Source organism: Heloderma suspectum, chromosome Z, assembly GCF_057233095.1.
Source record: "Heloderma suspectum isolate Gila_16-S chromosome Z, 16-S_ref, whole genome shotgun sequence".
NCBI classification, from domain to species: domain Eukaryota; kingdom Metazoa; phylum Chordata; class Lepidosauria; order Squamata; family Helodermatidae; genus Heloderma; species Heloderma suspectum.
Window position 1 is genome coordinate 10,105,840 of NC_139476.1, and position 14,202 is coordinate 10,120,041.

Genomic DNA, 14,202 nt, shown 5'->3' on the forward strand with positions numbered 1-14,202 from the left:
ACATTGGTATAAAATAGGTGAGTGTGACTTTTACAGCTCAGACCAGTAAACTGGATGACTAGCAGTCAAAAAATTATGTTTTACATAAGAGCCCCGCTGGATCAGACCAAGCGTCCATCTCGTCCAGCGTTCTGTTCACACAGTGGCCAACCAGCTGCCCACGGGAAACCCACAGGCAGGACATGAGTGCAACTGCACCAAATTACAAACTTGTTTAAGTCTGAGTCTTTTTAATGCATGTCTTTCACTTTTCAGGCTTCCGAAGTACCTGTGGCCACAAATCCCAGACCCAGCAAAAAGCAACCTAGCCACATGGATGCCCCACAAAATGCATCTGGTCAGTAGATGGTGGGGAGGCACTGTTTTGTTGTTTGGGTGGGTAGCGGGGTTGGGGCTGGTTTTGCAACAAAAAAATAATGGGCAGGGGATTTTACCTCAGTGGTATTTCTACCAGGGCAAAGCAGCTGTTTTAAATGTTTCCATATCACCTGCTACCAGGTCCTTTTCTCGCCTGGAGATGCCGTGGATTGAACCTGGGGCCTCCTGTATGCACCACAGGAGCTGTGCTCCCTTCCCACCCTGCTCCTACTTTTTTTAATTGATTTCCCTCCATTGCAGAAATGTTACATCTCTAGCATCCATTTTTCCTAATGCTGCAGCGCCCGGGCTTGCAGGCACTGTCAGGGATTGGAATGTGTATGAACATTCTGTTTTACCACAGAGCCACAGCTAATGGCTGGGGAGGGTTTTTCAGGCTGGTGTTCCATTGCCTGATCATCAGTATTCAACTATTGATAATAATCAATTTGGCGGGCAAGGGAATCCCACAAAAATCACCTGCAAATTGTGTCTACATTTTAAAATTGTTTGCTATAACTTGCTATGAGCCATTTAGGGTAAAACACACACACACACACACACACATGCACGCAAACAAATTTAGATTCCTACAACATTTGGCTTGTTATTTTCACTCTTCCCCTAGTTCCTCTGGACCACTCCCACCCTTCCTGCCCTTTATTTATTTATTTATTTATTTATTTATTTATATACCACCCAATAGCCGAAGCTCTCTGGGCAGTTCGCAAAAATTAAAACCACAGAGTGCAACGTAAAACAATATAAATATGAGAGCTTAAAACCACAATATAACCGTACAACCAGAATAAAGCCTAGCAGCAATGCAGAGTTTTAAAATACAGATTTAAAACACCAAAGCTAAAAGACTAGGAAGCTAAAATGCTAAAATACTGGGAGAATAAAAAGGTCTTCATCTGGATCTAGCTTTTATTTCCCTTGCCCTTATGCTTTCTGCTCTGTCCTTTGCTAGGATGTGATAGCTCAGATGAACAGTCCCTGCTTTGCATGCAGAAGGTTCAATCCACAGCATCTCCAGGTAGGGCAGGGAAAGCCCCACCCACCCCCAAGAGCCTGGAGAGTTGCTGCCAGTAAGAGGTGACAACTGTGTGACTTGTTAAAAGGCAGTTTCTTATGTCTCTATGTTCCAGCTCAGCTAATGGCACTGGGAGAATCTGTCAGGGCAGCCCCTCTGTGACATCAGGGCAGTCTAGCCAATCACTGATCAGAAACGTGACAATGCCCTGGTATGTTACAATGCAGTGAGAACAACCAGGACCTGTAACACAAAAGTTGCTGTGTGAAGTGCTCCTGTCCAGGGCTTCAGCCAGCCAACAAGCCAGCCAACCAGCAGCGATGCCTTTTTCCAGGATACTCCATTTCCCCCAGTTGTCAATAGACATTCCACGGCCACTGAACACTCTCATTTGTCATTGGGCTATTTGGGTCCCCTCTTTAGGGTCTTTTTCTAAAGCTTATTGTTCGTATTTCTGCAAACCTCAGGATTTCGCCAATCCTGCTCATTCCTCCCTCTTGTGTGCGGATGGATGGAGCTTTTTTGGCCAAATAAGCATTAGCACGCCCCTCTAAACATCAGAATTAGAGGGAAAGTGATGGTAATGTCCAACCTGTGGGTGGGAATATGCACTGGACACACCCTAAAACACCTTCTTGCTTTCCTTCTCACCCTTCCCCTAATCTTCAGGACTTCTCCCCTCATTGCACTGAGAAACACCACCACGGTTTCTCATGGCATGACTGTCGGTGGCCTTTTGAGAGTCCTTCCATCTTGGCAGGAGGAGCTGGAACTGAAGACGTTCCTGGGGAACCAGTGGTTGGTCAATGTTTCCAGCATGTTGCAGAAGACCAGCCCGGGTGTAGAAACTGGGGCTGCCCCACAGGAATGCAAGGAGCAGCCCCTGAAATGCACAGCCACCTGGAACGACGTGGAATACTCAAGGGTAGTCGTGGTCCAAAAGAGCTGTGGTGCAGAAGAACCGTGGAGAAGCCCTCATCATTTGTGGCCCCTTCCCAAGCGCCCAGTTCCTGCAAACTCTTGTCCCGTGCCCCAGTTTAACCCAGGGGTTTGGCTTCAGAATTTGACCTACGAGGCCCTGTTAGATGCTGGGTCAAGCAAGAGAGCCCTTGAATCCACAGGAGAATTTCCACTCTTGGTCAGTCTGGTGGCAGTGGAGGGAGGCCTCCATCCAGCTGAAAGCCCACACAGGCCCCCCCAGGAGAAAAACGAGCACCTCTCACAAGATTCCTGTAAAGACCTTAGATCTGTGCAGTCCAGCAGCTCAGGTGTCTCAAAATTAGCTTAAAACTCAATTGCAAATGAGCTAAGGTCTTGCACAGTTTTAAGAGGAGCTTCACTTTGCAGGACCTCACCTGGTTTGAAAGTTTTAAGGTATCATCTATTAATGCAGGCTGCTGAATAGCTCAGATCTAAGATCTTGCAGACTGCTTAGCTTCGATCTGGAATACTCAGCCTTTGGATTCCTTATGTTAATTGCCAATAACTCAATGAAGTTGAAATGCAGCAGAAAAAAGAGGAAAGCTTTTAAAAGATGTCCCATGAACCAAATCTGGCTGGAAAAAACTAATGCCTCTGCTTTTTACTGACATTTGGTGGGACAGCACTGCAGATTCTATCGCTGGCAGGATGGGAAATGAATACTTTTGCTTAGCACATATATGTTTCTGTTTTTGCAGCAAAACAGCTAAATTTCTATTTCAACTATAGGTTTTTCAGTCCATAGTGAGGAAAAGGAGAGAACCCTAAAAGGGTTCCCTAAATATTGTGGGTTAAAAAAAAAGACTTTTGAAAAATGACATGGATTCTAATTAGAACTGGAGTCATGTGTATACCCTAAACCAGCCTTCCTCAACTTGGTGCCCTTCAGGTGCTTTGGACTTCAACTCCCATCAGCCCCAGCAAGCATAGCCAATGGTCAGGTCTGCTGGGAGTTGTAGTGCAAAACATCTCGAAGGTACCAAATTGGTGAAGGCTGCCCTAAATGTTGAATTTTGCATTGTGTGGAAATTATGCAAAACAAGCCTATTGGCATATAATTTGCCTATTTTGTAGATGATGTTCCATATCTGCTGGTCCTGAGTGAGGAACCAAGAGCTATTCAGGGTGCTGAAACTACCACTGACCCCTGGAAATCCTGCAAAGACCCCTTCTGCCACCTGAGATATCTCCAGAGATTTCCCAGGCACTTTTAAGCCTGTCTTTGCTTCTATAAGGACTAGGAGCTTGGTTGTTGTTGTTTTTTAAAACAGAAGTGGAGAGTCTCAGCTTGCTAAATTCTGCACCTGGGACCAGTTTCTCTGCGCATGCATGGTGCAATCAAAGCAGTGTCCAATACAAAAAGCTGTGATTTAACAAAGTTCTCTATACATTCTCACTGGAGGCAGCTCTTGTAGGGAGTTTATCCTTCGTTTAGAGTGCATTTGCTCTGGAACATGAAACTCCCTCTGTGCTAGTTCAATGAGACTGAAATATTAAACTACGTTGAGGCTGCAATCACACTTAACCTGCAAGTAATCCTAGTGGAACATAGTGGGACTTTCTTCTGCATCAGCGTGCAGACGATGCGGGGCTTAAATTGTTCCTTCTTCCGAAACCCAAAGCTGTTTGCCTGCTTTTGCTCCGTTCTCATCAAGAACATGCATTCTTATACCCTGCCCTGCATAAAAGAGAAAGAGAAGGGAACATGGGTGTTAGCAGAGGGCCAAAACAGGCAATATTTTATATTTGTATTTAGCAGCTACTATGGAGGGTCAGGGGTTGGAGCCTGACCGTTCTGGGGCAGGCTCAATAGTATGCCAACAAACCAGCCCAGTGCTTGATTGGTTTGGAATCCAAAGCTTGTGGAGGCTTCATTCCTTCCCCGCCTTTTCTATGTCATTTATTTATTTTTAAAATTAGTGCATGGCGTTATGCTAAAATTTTGCCAAAGCAGCATACAGCATTTTTAAAAACAATACATAATAACACAATGTAATTTAAAATCATGCTGGATCAATTCACAATAAACAGAGAGGTCAATTATACATTAACACAGGGGAACTGAACCTCAGGCCTGTGGGCCAAATCTGCTAGAGGTTCTTCAGATGGCCACACCCCCTTTCCCTGATTCCACCCCCCTTCCCCTGACCATCGATCATTTGGTAGTTTCCCAGCTTTTGCACAGGTTTTGCCCCATTCTAAAAGGTTGAAATGCCTCTCCAGGGCTTACTTAATGCCAGAAAGAGCTTTAAGCTAAAATCTGGTGGCATGTCTGGGATTTTGCCTTTGGCCCTGCTCACCACTGAAATAAAAGGTGGTGGTGGGGGGAACATGGGCGTTAGCAGAGGGCCAAAACAGGAATTATTTTGTATTCGTATTGTTAAAGAAAAAAGAATCTTTTTATAATTAGAATATTTATACCTGGATACAGACAAAGGCATATTTGGCAACAGTGGATTTGATACAAAATGCTGCATAAAGGCAGAGAAAAGCCATTCATTGGCTACTCATCAGATTCAAGCTTGTCTCACACAATCTACATAATCATGCTTACTTGTCCAGAACTCCTGGCTACGTGCAGTTTCACTTTTAGCTAATGGTGTTTCTTTCACAGCATCTAGCAGCTCCTACTTTAGAGTTGGTGCTGGGGGCCCAATCTGGATTGGGACCATAGTGTGTGTGTGTGGGGACGGGGGAGGGGGGCTTTTAAGATCTGAAAATGCCTTGCCTAAAAATGTAGTAGGTGCAGGAGACATAATTGCTAGACACAGATGTAAAGTGATGTCTGTTTTGGCCCAGAGTTTAGGCTTACAGCTTGTGCAACCGGACACTTTGTGCTGTGAGGATAGATCTGGTGCACGTGGCACTCTCAGGTAGCTCCTGGAGCCTTAACACCACTCCAGCACCCACTGCTGATGTCTGAAGCCAGCACCAGATTCAATGAGTGCGGGACATCTGGGAGCTGCCATTTTAATTACCCACAATCCCCTGGATGCAGTGTTGTTCCAGGGCATTCTGGGAATTTTTTTTAGATTTCCCCACAGTGCCCCAGTGTGATGCATGCTTGGAAACTGAAATGGCTCTGAAATGAAAATGAGCACTGCCACCGCCCCCAGATCAGCCTGCAGCACCAGGGGACCTATGTACTTGGGGTGGGCAGAATGTGGCCCTGAGGGTTCCCTCGAACCTGGAGCTGCTCCTTTATGGTGGATTCTCCAGCAGGAACTAAATTTTTGTGCCGTGTTTCATAAGGAGCTAGGTTGGTTCTTAAAAATGGAATAACGATAAAGTAAATAAATCGAAAGTAGAAATGAATACTGCTTCTTTTCAGTCTTTGTGATCTTTCATGAATAGCATATTAAAGATTTCTGTTATTCCCACATTCTTTGCCTCCACTTCTTCTTTCCTGACTTTTCCTTCCTTCCTTCCTTCCTTCCTTCCTTCCTTCCTTCCAGTTCCCTTGCACCTTATCTGAGCTCCATAATTTATTGTTTTATTTCTTTCCATTACAAAAATTCCCTGGGTGTGTTTGTAGGCTGGATTTGAGGGTGGTGCAGTACTCTGGAAGCTGTTTTGTAGAGTCATGGCGGGGTGGGTGGGTGGGGACGGAGCTTATAATAAACTGGGGGGGGGGTGTAGATCTGAAAAGGGAACCAGATGAAAAATTGGGTGACGGAGAGGGCTACACCGCAGTCTTATGGGTCTCTAATTCCCAGCACCTGCACAGAACTGCAGTTTCCAGGATTCTTTGGAGGAAACCTCTTCCTTTAAAAATAATAATTGAGGGTTTCATAAAAATTGCATTGAGGTCAGCTAAATTTCTGTTCAAGTGATCGGGGGAAATGAAAGAATGAAGACCAGTTCTTGGGGAACATGAGCAAGACGCTGCTGTTGCATTCATGTCCTGCTTGCGGCTTCCCCTTGGGGCAACTGTGGGATCAGAATGCTGGATGAAAGAAGCCTTTGGTCTGATCCAGCAGAGCTCTTCTGACATCCAGGATATTGGGGGGGGGGGGGGCTGAAGGAAAAGCTCTTTTCCAGAGTATGGCATAGCGGGATCAAACCCAGCTACATCTGTAGAAGGGCTGCACCTCAGTGGAAGAGTGCCTGCTTTGCAGGCCAAAAGTGCAAATTTCAGTCCCCAGCATTTCCAGGCAGGGTTGCAAAAGACCCCTATCTGAAACCTCGGAGAGCTGACCCCACTCAGCGCGTGTACAATATTGAGTTAGCTGGACCAACGGTCCGACTTGCTCTAAGGTCACCCCCTATGTTCCTATTTAAATCTGCCTTCAGAACCATGAGGACTGGAATCTTGCTTTATGTTTTAGCCAAGGGACCATAGCTCCATGGCAGAGCACCTGCTTTGGAGATAGAAGGTCCCAGGTTCAAGCCTGGGAAAGTCCCGCTCCCTGAAAGCCCGGAGAGCCGCTGCCAGTCAGTATAGACTGTGGGTGCTGCACCTCCTTCAGCCTGAGGGCTGAATTTCAGTTTAGAGATGCTCCATTCCAGTGGGTGGTGGGAAATACCAGCATATTTTAGCTTGGCTTAGGAAAAATTCTGCTGCAGGCCTATATTAAGAACCCTGCTATGGCACTGTATAAAGCCTGCATTCCATACCTAGGAAAGTGCCTTATACTGAGTCAGGCCATTAGTTCATTTACTGCAGTATTGTTGACACTGATTGGCAGCAGCTCTCCAAGATTTCAGGCCAGAGTTTTTCCAGCCCTACCTGGGGATGCTGAGAATCGAACCTGGGACCTTCTGCATGCAAAGCAGGGGCTCTACCACTGAGTTACAGCCCCTCCTTTGGTTGTTGTTGTTTATTCACTCAGTCGCTTCTGACTCTTCGTGACTGCATGGACCAGCCCACGCCAGAGCTTCCTGTCGGCCATCGCCACCCCCAGCTCCCCCAAGGTCAAATCCGTCACCTCCAGAATATCATCCATCCATCTTGCCCTTGGTTGGCCCCTCTTCCTTTTGCCTGCCGCTTTCCCTAGCATCAGCATCTTCTCCAGGGTACCCTGTCTTCTCATAATGTGGCCAAAGTACTTCAGTTTTACCTTTAATATCCTTCCCTCAAGTGAGCAGTCTGGCTTTATTTCCTGGAGTATGGTTTGATCTTCTTGCAGTCCAAGGCACTCTCAGAATTTTCCTCCAGCACCACAGTTCAAAAGCATCCATCTTCCTTCGCTCAGCCTTCCTTACGGTCCAGCTCTCGCAGCCATAGGTTACTACGGGGAGTACCATTGCTTTAACTATGCAGACCTTTGTTGTCAGTGTGATGTCTCTGCTCTTAACTATTTTATCAAGATTTGTCATTGCTCTCCTCCCAAGAAGTAAACGTCTTCTGATTTCCTGGCTGCAGTCAGTTTCTGCAGTAATCTTTGCGCCTAGCAATACAAAGTCTGTCATTGCCACCATGTTTTCTCCCTCTGTTTGCCAGTTCTCAGTCAAGCTGGTTGCCATAATATTGGTTCTTTTGAGGTTTAACTGCAACCCAACTTTTGCACTTTCTTCTTTCACCTTCATCAGAAGGTTCCTCAGCTCCTCCTCACTTCATTCTAATCAGTACAGGGCAGCTGGCGTTGGGAGCCACCATTTAAATTTCCCAGGGGCCCACAATGCCCAGAAGTGACACTGTAGCAGGTGTATTGTGGGAAAGTAAAATGGTGACTTTCACACGTAACCACAGACACCAGGCCCTAAACCTAAAACCAAATAGTGGAATAAACGTTGCAACTGCAAACAGATTGAAAGCCAAGGAGCCACGGTTTGTTTTAAAAAGGCAAAAAAGGATCTAGAAAAAATGCAAAAAAGAAAATACAAAGACAACAAAGGAATGATTCACCATGCTGGGAAATCAAAGAATCGAGATGTCCCTTGATTGAGAGATAAGCAGCACTTCTGGCCTTGAGTTCAAAAAGGCACTGAAGTTGTGCGCCGGGTATATCTCTACAGTGCATATGAGAGTCTGCGTGTGTAGCAGGGAATCCTGAAAGATCTCGCCACCTTTTTATTGGAACGACGCACAGCAAAACAATAGAAAGCAGAGTCTGGGGGCAAGAGAAAAGTGGATTCAAATTCCCTGTGCTCCTAACAGAGCAATGGAGGAGGAGAGACAATGGAGCTGAGTGACAGGATGGCAGGCCGTGGTGTAGTGCTAAATTTTGGAGGCGCTCATTATGACAGTGTATAACCCCCCACGCACACACCAGTGGCAGCAGTACATAACACAGCCTTCCCCCAGTCTGACGCCCTCCAGAGGTGCTGGACTGGGGATTCTGGGAGTTGTAGTTCAACACATCTAGAGAACATTAGGTTGGAAGGCTGACATAGCATCATACCAGTGGAGGTGGTGAATCTGCTCCAGGCACCTTGGAGAGCTCCTTTAGAGTTCTGACTGGTTCTGACTGAGACCCAGAGCGGATGCACCGCCCCACTGACATTGGAGCCACCAGTCTCCACTGCATAATACCCAGTTTATTAGGATCAGAATTCTTGCCGTCCTGTGCGTAGTTATCCCGGAGTAGGCTCCCTTGAACTCAGTGATGCAGACTTCGGACTGTGTCAGTTCCACTTGTCAAATGCATTGAGCTTTAACAAAATATCTTCTTCAGCAAGCTGAAATGCAACACTGAGCTTCTAATAAGAGAGGCAAATAATCTTGTAGGGAAGTTGTTGATGTTGGTCAGTCGTTCAGTTGTGTCCGACTCTTTGTGACCCCATGGACCATAGCACGCCAGGCCTTCCTGTCCTGCGCTCTCTCCCGGCGCGTACTCAAGTCCATATTCATTGCATCGGTGATGCTATTTAGCCATCTCATCCTCTGCTGTCCCCTTCTCCTTTTGCCTTCAGTCTTTCCCAGCATCAGGGTCTTTTCCAGAGAGTTTTCTCTTCGCATTAGGTGGCCAAAATATTTGAGCTTCAGCTTCAGTATCTGTCCTTCCAATGAGCACTCAGGGTTGATTTCCTTTAGGATGGACTGACTGGACCTCCTTGCAGTCCAGGGGACTCATAAGAGTCTCCTCCAGCACCACAGTTCGAAAGCATCAATTCTTTGGAGCTCCGCCTTCCTCGTAGTCCAGCTCTCACAGCCATACGTTGCTACTGGGAAAACCATAGCTTTGATTAGACGGACCTTTGTCGGCAAGGTGATGTCTCTGCTTCTTACTATGCTGTCTAGGTTGGCCATAGCTTTCCTCCCAAGGAGCAAGCATCTTTTAATTTCATGGCTACAGTCACCGTCTGCGGTGATCTTGGAGCCCAAGAAAGTAAAATCTGTCACTGCTTCCATTTCTTCCCCTTCCATATACCAGGAAGTGATGGGGCCAGATGCCATAATCTTCATTTTTTTAATGTTGAGTTTCAAACCAGCACTCTCCTCTTTCACCCTCAACAAGAGACTCTTTAGATCCTCTTCGCTTTCTGCCACTAGGGTGGTATCGTCTGCGTATCTGAGGTTGTTGATAATTCTCCCGGCAATCTTAATTCCGACCTGTGCTTCATCCAACCCGGCATTTCTCATGATGTACTCTGCATATAAGTTAAATAAGCAGGGCGACAATATGCAGCCTTGTCGTACTCCTTTCCCAATTTTGAACCAATCGGTTGTCCCATGTCTGGTGTAAACTGCTAGCGTGAAGTAGGGACTACCAAAGAGAGGCAAACAGGTCTCTGACTTCTGCTTGGTTATTTTCCACCTTCTCTGACGATCTCCATGCTGATCTGTCACAAACAACAGTCAAACTTGAAAGCCTCATTATCACCACATTCACTGGCCAGGGTGAGGAGGATCTGTCAGTTGCTCTGGTGTTCCGGCAGATGATGTCCTGGAGCTCCCCATTTCTCCTCTCCACTACACCATTGGAGTAGAAATGCTGACTTGGAGGATCGGAAAACAACGAGGAGCTCTTTAAGTATCCCCATTTTGTTGCTCCAAAGCAAGGTCATGCAAACACTAAGAGAACTGTGCTGGTTTTGGTTTCAGAAGAATGGCGAGGATTCAGGTGTGAACTTGCACAGAGTCATATGCAGTGTTTAGGAGCATATGTATATTTGGTAGAGCAGTTGGCAACTATTGTGAAGTTAGAGTTGTTTTTTATGGCTGTACAGTGACGATTAGAGCTTTTTGCTACTAACAAAAGTTAGATGACACACAGTTGCTGTCTTGTGCAGTTTGCACTTTCCTTCTGATGAGAATATTTCTTTCTCTGCTGTGAGAAATTTCCTTTCCTGCCAAAAAATTAAGCCAGCCCTCCTTCTCCTCCTTGGTGAAGGGAGGGAGGTGTGTGTGTGTGTGTCTTTTGACAGTCTGACAGTCTCAGTGAGACAAACCCTATAAAACCCTGGGCTTGTTACCTGTTCTCATCTGAGAGGGGGAAAGTGCTCCGTCTGCTCAGGAAAACAGTCCTGGGATGCCACCTACTGCTCAAAGGGAACTGGGGCAGCTAAATCTTCGAGCTAAGGGGCGTGTGTAAGCTTCTATTTGCTTTTATTATCTGCATCCATTTCTATCAATAAACTCGATCACTCTTTCACACCAGTGGACGTGAGTCATACTGGTACCTTCGAATCTGTTTAGCGTGGGTCCTGGCTGGATCAGGCCCCAGGTTTAAGACAAGAACCTATAGAATAACTAGAATGGAGCTAGTGATGCAGTTAGGTAATTTTAGACGCTGGACATAATGCTCTTATCCCTTTTCTTTAAATGGCAACATGTATTACTTTATTCACTTGGAAAAGTAGTAAATCAGCCCTGCTGCACTGGGGGGGGGGGGGGAGGCTCCTGTTCATGCTGAGCTTGTACCTAAAGTCCTGATGGCACCACTGAAAGGAATTTTGGATTCAAAAGTCAAAGGGAGAGGCCCTTCTCGGTGGTGACCCCCCCCCCCCCGTTTATGGAATCAGCTCCCTGACAAGGCCTGCCTGACGCCAAAACATTGTGATCTTTTCAGTGCCAGGTTAAAACTGCCTCTTGTCTCTTTGATTGTCTGTGGCTGATTGTTTTAAATTGTTTTAGATAGATGTTGTGCTATCAGTTCTATGTCATTACATGACTGGTTTTATACTTTATATATTTTAATGGTTGTTTTAAAAACAAAACAAAACTGTGAACTGCTTAGAGAGCTTTGGCTAGGGGGTGGTATAGAAATATAATGAATGAAATGAAATCCCAATGGTCCTAGACACAAAAGTTCCCTAAAAGATTTCCTCCTCCTGAAAGCGGTCTAACTTTGTGTGTGTGTGTGTGGGGGGGTGCTTGGGGGGGATGTTCATGGAAGGAAATAGCACAGCAGTATATTTGGAATATTGTGTGCCATTCTGGCTGTGCCATCTCAAAAAGGGGCTGGGGTGCAGAAAAGTAAAAAGGAACTCTGAGAATTGTTTATCTATAAAGGACTTTGGGGGACCACTAACAAAGGATTTCAGTGAACTACATTACCCAGGAGCCTTTGAGGGAAGGCCGGGCGGTCCAACTGACAGTCCAATCTGAATTCAAAACTGTTTACATTTGTGATAAACTGCAAATGTAAACTGGTTTGAATCTGAATTGAACTGTCAATGGTGTGTCAGTTTTAGCACACTGGTGAATCATTTCACACTTTTTTTGTTATCTGGAACAGAAAAACGTGCGAAAAGATACACCGATCCACTAAATCTGATACACCACTGACATTCCAATCCAGATTTAATCCACTTTGCATTTGCAGTAGCTCCTGTACTCCTGGTTTTCACTCTTGCAATTCTACATTTTCGACACTGGAGTGTCCCCTTGTTCCATTTGTCTCTCACCTTCCTTGTTCTCCCCAGAAAATCCAAATCCAGAAAGCGGTCTAACATGGCAATAGCCCTGACTAATAGAGGGGTGTGTGTTTCCACCCAGTGTGTATTTTACAAAAGTAAACAAGCACATCTTTCCATTTTAAAGCTTATCCACATGTAAACCCTCCTTTTTTTAGGGGTTGTGATTTGCATTTCACATAATTCTTCAACGTCCATGATGAAGGATTTGGTGATATCCAGAAGGTCTATCACTATTCTAAATTCATCTCTGAGCCAACGTTGGGGATGGGGGGAGAGGGAGAGAGAGGGAGAGGGAGAGAGAGAGTGCGTTGATGTAGCCAATCATCAACTGTTTTTTGGGGCGGGGGGCTATTCTAGGCCTGCAGCATGATCACATGCAAACTGCTAGCCATTACTTGCAAAAAGAAACAGACCTATTATATTTATTTAACTACACCCTAGGCTGGATAAACAATCTATGAGCCCAGCCCAGCTAAATCTAACACATCCCTTTGTGATGAAACACATTTCCTGGCTGGAGAAATAGTCCAATTTAAAAAAAATTTTAAACCCTTTTTTTCTTTTATTTTTTTTACTTAAAGCCGAAACAGAATATTGACCTGGAAACAGTCTTGAGTTGTAGTTTTTCCAATTAAATCTGACTCTCCTGTTTAATTTCTTGAAACAAACAAACGAAACTCCAGAAAAACAAAAACAAAAAATGCAACAACAGCAACAACATCCCCCAAGATTGCTAACCAGCCAGGGCACCCTTTGGGGAGGTGAGGGTGAGCTGTTGATTTGAGGAGTGCTTTAGGCCTGGGGTGGGCAGACTACAGATGTGGATCTACTGGTAGATCTCTGAGCAATTTGCACCAGATCACAAGAGTTTCTGACACTCAGTGTTACAGCAACAGCACCATCTAAAAGGCTCCCCCCACCACCCCACCCTCCTGGCCACCCTAAATTAGATAGGCAAAGATTTCTGACTCCCAACTGTTTACCAACCGCAGCAACAAAGTGACTCCCTCTTTGCTTAAATTATACTGCTGAAATGAAGAAAGCCTGGGGTAACCAGGGATGGATTTTTGTGTGAAAGCACTGTGAGCTTTGCTCAGTTCCAGGAATCAAAACAAATTCCTGGGCTCAGAATCCTTTAATTCTCAATGTAGGTCTTTTATTGGATCCCAGAATTCCAGTAGATCCTGTTTTAGGCCACTGTGCACTTATAATTTAGCTGGGCCTATGCACAGGAGAGGCTGTTGTTAATTGGTTCAATTAACCATGGGCCTGTGCTTGGGGCGTGCATGTCAAAAGCGCAAACCCCTTTCTTCTTTATCACCTGGAAAGGAAGGATGTGAAAGTGGAACAACAAAATAACAGGGTGTCCAGCTGTTTTCATTGTTGCCTCCCTTTGTCAGCATGGGGTGGGTTTTGGAGGCTTTGTTCTCCACAGGCTGCAACCCTACGCATGCTAACTTGAGAGTAAGCCCTGCTGATGAGCACAGTGTCAGAAGGGAAAGGCACTCTGCGCATGCACCACAGTGCTGGAGTTGCGGTGCTGGCTGGGACTGCCACTTGGCCATAATTTTATTGGCCCAATTAAAATTTCCAGCTGCCAGAAACAGAGGGGTATAAACGGAAAACAGCTTGTGTGTTCAATTGCCTGCCCACCTCCCATCTGCTTATTTCTCTAGTTTCTAGAAGAAGAGGTGTTTTTTAAAAGCATGGTACCTTTCAGGACTGCATTTTGCACATGCTCAGAGTTACTCTCCCCTTGACATTGATATTTACAGCGATTATGCCCCCCCGCCCGCCATGAAAAGGCATTTCTATACATGCTCAAAAACATTTTGCCCTTGATTTTTTTGTTATTGATAGTAAGGCCTTTCTGCCACTCAGATAACAGAATTTTAAAAAACAAAAGATGTTATCCAAGGATGATATCTCCACACGTGTGTGTGTGTGTGTGTGTGTGTTTTAAAGCTGCATCCTATCAGAAACAATAGGCCATATGCTCACAAGCACTTTACCCGTTAGGTCCT

At 45.5% G+C, this 14,202-nt stretch overlaps 1 protein-coding gene across 1 annotated transcript in view; it reads left to right on the forward strand.

Annotated features, from left to right (window-relative positions):
* The window catches only part of LOC146333650 (interleukin-6 receptor subunit beta-like), a 28,328-nt gene extending 25,375 nt beyond the window's left edge, over positions 1-2,953 (forward strand). Inside the window, exons 13-14 of the mRNA XM_084825664.1 lie at positions 256-337; positions 2,063-2,953. Of these exons, the coding sequence (XP_084681790.1) occupies positions 256-337; positions 2,063-2,434 (454 nt within the window). The 3' untranslated portion in view covers positions 2,435-2,953. The remainder of the gene's footprint in view (positions 1-255; positions 338-2,062) is intronic.
* Positions 2,954-14,202: the final 11,249 nt, after the last annotated feature.